Raw genomic sequence first — 5,551 nt, 5'->3', positions numbered from 1 at the left:
AAAATCCAGCTTTGTTTGATCAATAAGTCTAAAATTGATTGGGTCTACACTGGAAGAGGAACCTCTCTTTCAAGGATCAACCTACAGTGGACTTGTGGCCTGTCTGTTGTTAAGTTCTGATGAGGAAGGATGGTAGATCTAAATTAAATTACCAATCAAGGTGGTTTTCATTCAATAATTGATAATCAGATCTGGTTTTAGGACTTTGTTTCAATAAACTATTCAAGTGCTCATGATAATTGAATTCGAGTTACCAAATAAATAAAATATAATTTTTCAAAAGGTTGTTCCGTTCATAAATAATAAGAATAATCACAATTTATATCCGAACTCAATTATGTTAAACTAGGTACAATACGGATCTATTTTAAGTAGAATATGATTTTTATTTAAAGTTCGAACGCACCCATACATGATACATCTATTGTAATATCACCTTATTTGTACATGGGGAAATGGGATACTTTAATTAGGAATAACCTCAAAAAAATTATCCTATTTACTAATTCACTTCCAAGTTTCAAATACAGCAGTGTACAATTTCTTGTAAATCCAGAGAAGATCCATCTATAAATAAATACAGTATGTAAATCCATCTATACTACATCAAAACTTCCACAATTCGAACAACCCAATACACCTCCAACGGATTAAAAGAATATTTAATAATATAACCAAAATCAATCGCCTAAAACCAGAGAAGATCCATTAATGGAAGCCAAATCAGAACGCACCAGAACCTTCTTCACAAGCTCAAGCTGATCAGACAACGCCTTTATATGGCGTTGGTACATGTGCACCTGTTCTAACGCCTCTGCTTCTAGCTCTCCTAGTTGCATACACAGCCTCTCCTCCGCCTCCTCGGTAAACCTCAGCCTCTCTCTCGTTCTCTCCAAATCCACCATTAGAGCACCTTCCCTCTCTGTCCTCTCACACACCTCCCTCTCCAACTCGGCATTCCTCCTCCTCAGATAGTTTAATTCATCTTCTACACCCATCGGATTCGCAACTTTGATCAGTATTTTGGATGAGGTTTTAGATGAAGATTTTGAATTAAGTAAGATTACTTTGAGTTCGATTTGGTTGAACGGAGGGAAGATCGGGTTCAAATTTATAGGAGGCTTGTGGATGGAATTGGGAATTGAAAAGGCGTCTAGGTTCGATGTATCTGAATGGATCTGAGGCTGTGGGAGATATGAGGTTACGTCAGCTCTTACTGCTCAGTAATGGGCCAATTAGATTCTCCCTATATTTTATATTTTTATAGGAGGCTGCAGATGGAATTGGGAACTGAAAATGTGTCTAGGTTCGATGTATCTGAATTTGTGACCGAAATGAGTTTGTGTTAGCTATGTGGTTACGTTAGCACTTACTAGCCAATAATCGGCGCAATTGTGCTCTGTATTTGCTGTGACAAGTCAACCAGAAAAACTATGTAACGGTTCATTCTGTTGATATGAGGCATAGTGACAAATGAATTATTCGGGTGCGGTTCGGCGAAGTCAAAAATTCATGATTCAGGAATAATTCGAGAATAATTCAGATAAGAGATCTAAGTCCTACAAGAGAGAGAAAAAAAAAACTAAAAAAATATATATTATGAAAAAAAATTGGGTAAAATTTGGGAAAGTTCGTAAAATTCGCGAATTATTCGAGTTTAATCCGGTCAAAATTCGGTCAACCGAATAATTCGGCAATCGGTTCGATATCACAAAAAAAAAATTTATTCAAATATAATTCATATATAATACACGAATCTTGTCAATATCACTATTATGAGGTTGATTTAGATACGATTTAAGTCAGTTGGTCAGCACTTACTACCTAATAATGGGGCCAATTACGTAACAGTTCGTTCTCTCGATTTGACCATAGTTAGAAATTAGAATATTAAAATAATTCAACTGAGTATAAAAAATTAACATTCAAATATAATATAATGAGTAAATATAGTGTTTTTTTAATTAAGTTTATAGATATATTAAAATATGCTTATATAGTGTTAAAATGTAATTAAGTTCATCTTGATTTGACCATAGTGTTTTTTAATTAAGTTCACCAAAAAAGTCTCTCGTTTTGGATCGACTTTTTTAGTGATACCGGATTACATTCTATATTTTCAAAATTCAAACAGTCGATCCAAACCGTTCAACATGATGGATATGTTAAAATGTGCTTGCAAATCAAATTTTACATTTTTGGAATTTTTTTACTATTTATTAAGATGAGTACAAAAATTCAATGGTCTGAATATAACGATTTTGTTAAATACTTAATAAATAGTAAAAAAATTCCAAAAAATGTAAAATTTGATCTGCAAGCCATTTTAATGTATCCATTATGTTGAACGGTTTGGATCGACTATTTGAACTTTGAAAACTTTGAAAATCAAGAGTGCAATTCGGTATCACCAAAAAAGATGTAATTGAATCCCTCTTACATATCCATAATGTGCTGTCCATTAAAAGAAGCAATTGGGATAAAATCTCGCTTAAGCCTTAACACTCTCGAAGTGAAAATAATTGCTGTTTATGAACATTTTATTTGAGGTTTGGAAGTGAATCAGTAAAGAAAAAATAATTTCCTTGGAGGTTATTCTTAAGTATTCAAAATGTACATATAAACTGATATCTCAAGCAGAATTGCTGAAATATAGATGCGTTTGACGTTAAAATAAAAATCATATTCTGCTTAGAAATTGAGCTGGATCCGGAGTGTACCTAGTTTACCAGAACTAAGCGGGATATGGATTATGATTATTCGTATTATTATGTTTGGAGCAGCCTTTTGAAAACCTAAAAAATTATAAAAAAAAATTCGATGCAAATTTGGCCCATCATGTTAGGATTGAAACCCCAAAAAAATAAATTGTTTAGTTACCACCCTCAACAAATCAAAATTAACAACAACCATTCGTATCTCTAAATTTCAAATCTCACCACCCTCACAATCTAAAGACACACACCAAATTTTTCGGTGCACCAACTAAGATGCACATCAATTTGTTTTTTTTTTTTTTTTTGTGCGCGCACTCTTGGGATGTGCACCAACTTTTTAAAAAAAAGTTATATTATGTTATATTATGTTCTGTTTTGCGTATGATTTGTAGAATAAAACGTTAATCAAATTGTGGGTATAATTTGTAGTATAAAACATTGATCAGATTGTGCATATAATTTGTAATAATTTGTGCACCAACTTACTTAGTACAAAACGCTGCTCAGATTGTGCGCATAATTTGTTGTAGTAGTAATTTTTAGTTCAAATTTAGTACAAATTTTTATTTGTTAAACAAGTGCATTTTATTTTCTATAATTTCACCGTCAAAATTTGATGTGTACATATAATTTTAAACACCACAGAACAAAATAGAATAGAACATAAAAAAAATGTAGTCCAAAAATTTTAAATATAACATAAAATAACAAAAAAAATTAACCAAAAAGTTAAGAACAGAAAATGAAAAATAATAATTTGATGCGCACCGAAAAACTTGATGCGTGTCTCCAAAGTGCGTGGGTGGGTGGTAAGATTTGAAATATGGAGTTTTTGGTGGTGGTTGTTTAATTTCGAATCATTAGAGTGGTAACTAAATTTTTTTCAAGGATTGAAATATGATGTTTTTCTTTTGAAAAATCAGAAACTTGTTTTTTCTCATTGAACCATTTACATTTTTTCTGAACAAATCTCGATAAAATTCAACAGTTGGATGAGGAAAGCTGGAACTCTGAAAAAAAAAAAAAAGCAACATATTTTCTTCCATCATGTTAAGTTGTTAACTGCATCTTGTTTATCCATTATGGTTTATATTACTCGCAGGTTCAGATCTCCATCCTCTTTCAGGTATTAAAATTTCTCGGAGTTCAATTTCCAATTTCATCCTTATTTTTCTTATTGGATAGTTATTTTATTGCAGCGATATTATTATAGATACCGAGAAAGAAATTTTTTATTATTTGATAAGTTGAATTTATTTATCATCTATTTTAGAAATCATGTCCTCCATGAGCAGTTGACTAGTTTATTGAAACAAAGTCCGATAGGCAGATCTAATTAGAATAATTTATTCTCAACTAAATTATTTCGTACTTTATATTATTTTTATTTTACTTTTTATTTAACCGCTTAAATATGAAGTAAAAAGTTCTCTTTAACTCTTTACTCCTTGCTCCAAGATCAAATATGATGATAGGATTGCAGGTACTTTTAATCAAAGAAAGCTGGGCTTTATACTTTTATATCAGAAGAGCCTTGTTGGAACTCATGGTCCGAGTCCATAATGAAATAAGGCCTTGAAAGTTCAAACATCCCTAAGGCTCAATTTTATTCGCGCGTGGCCTGATAACACCTTGAGGTCTAATTCAAATTTGTATGTGAGATGAGATCCATGGGTTGGCATTCAAGTGTACTGTGTACATTTATAACCTTGTATGATTAGAGGCTTAGAGCTGCTAATTATTAAGGTTCGGTTCAAATTCAGATTGGCTCACTGAGAGAAGCAAAATGATTCAGCTCTTAACTTGACTCAATTTTGAAAGAAAAAACTCGGCTCGCGAGCCAACTCATTATAACAGTACTTAACCTATTCATTCTAAATAGACCTCGCTATTTGCTATTGGAAATGGTACAATGGGCACTGGGCCAAATTAGTCCAATAACCATTTCAAGCAGTCCGATTCGCAAAGATTGTTGTTAACAAAATTTAGTTAATAGTTTAAAAATATGAGCCGGCTCGGCTCGTCGAGCCGAGTTGAATCGAGCTTTTTCTTTCAAAATTGAGCTGAGCCGAGTTGAATCGAGTTTTTTCTTTCAAAATCGAGCTGAGCCGAGTTGAATCGAGCTTTTTCTTTCAAAATCGAGCTAAGCCGAGTTTGAGCTTTTTCCAGTTTCGAGTCCGATTCGTTATAAAATATTGAGCCGCTCAACTCATTGATTCGCGATCCGACTTGACTTATTAGCAGCTCTAGTATGATGGTCTCTTTGGCATTTGGCAGACTGGGTAAGGAATGTCTCCAAATCTTCATATCGTACAATTCTGTTGCTCCCAAATCGAGTTGGGTGGTTGACATGTTCGACGGTTTGGATGTGGACTTGAGTGCGTATCCTCTGAGATATGTTGGGGTGATGTTGGGGTCAGAATTATGTGTGCTTTGAGATTCGTGCAGAACGTATTTAAACGGTTGGGATTTTTCATAAAGTCACGCAAAGTTTGAGATATCTCAGAGGATACGAATTCTGTGGACTTTGAGTCTAATCAGGTGGGATTTTAAGTTAGCTAGTATCCGAATTATACTGGATTCCGGCGTGGGTGTTAATTGGGATACGATCTAACACAAATAATAAAATATATCAAACAGTGTTGTATTCGGCGCACGGACATAGTATCACCAAACAATTAATTAAAAATAATCGAAAATAATTGATCAATTAGTTAGAAAAATTTATAATGGTCTGATCTTCCGCCAACGATTAATCCACGTTTCTTACAACACTGATATTAAATAGTGCTCAAGATTACAAAATATAAAACAATATTTTTTTTAATCTCATT

General features: G+C 33.1%; 1 protein-coding gene across 1 annotated transcript; it reads right to left on the bottom strand.

Moving 5' to 3' along the window:
- Positions 1–461: 461 nt before the first annotated feature.
- LOC144567736 (protein RESPONSE TO LOW SULFUR 1-like) lies at positions 462–1,080 on the bottom strand. The gene has a single exon (XM_078317899.1). The coding sequence runs from the start codon at positions 996–998 to the stop codon at positions 681–683; it is 318 nt and encodes a 105-aa protein (XP_078174025.1). The 5' UTR covers positions 999–1,080; the 3' UTR covers positions 462–680.
- Positions 1,081–5,551: the final 4,471 nt, after the last annotated feature.

The sequence above is a fragment of the Carex rostrata genome, chromosome 16, assembly GCF_964058835.1.
Source record: "Carex rostrata chromosome 16, lpCarRost1.2, whole genome shotgun sequence".
Classification (NCBI taxonomy): Eukaryota; Viridiplantae; Streptophyta; class Magnoliopsida; order Poales; family Cyperaceae; genus Carex; species Carex rostrata.
This window is presented reverse-complemented; position numbering and strand designations above follow the sequence as displayed.

Bases quoted from the DNA above. Each gene is read 5' to 3' on its own strand.
- LOC144567736 (XM_078317899.1), bottom strand. From the start codon at position 998: ATGGGTGTAGAAGATGAATTAAACTATCTGAGGAGGAGGAATGCCGAG.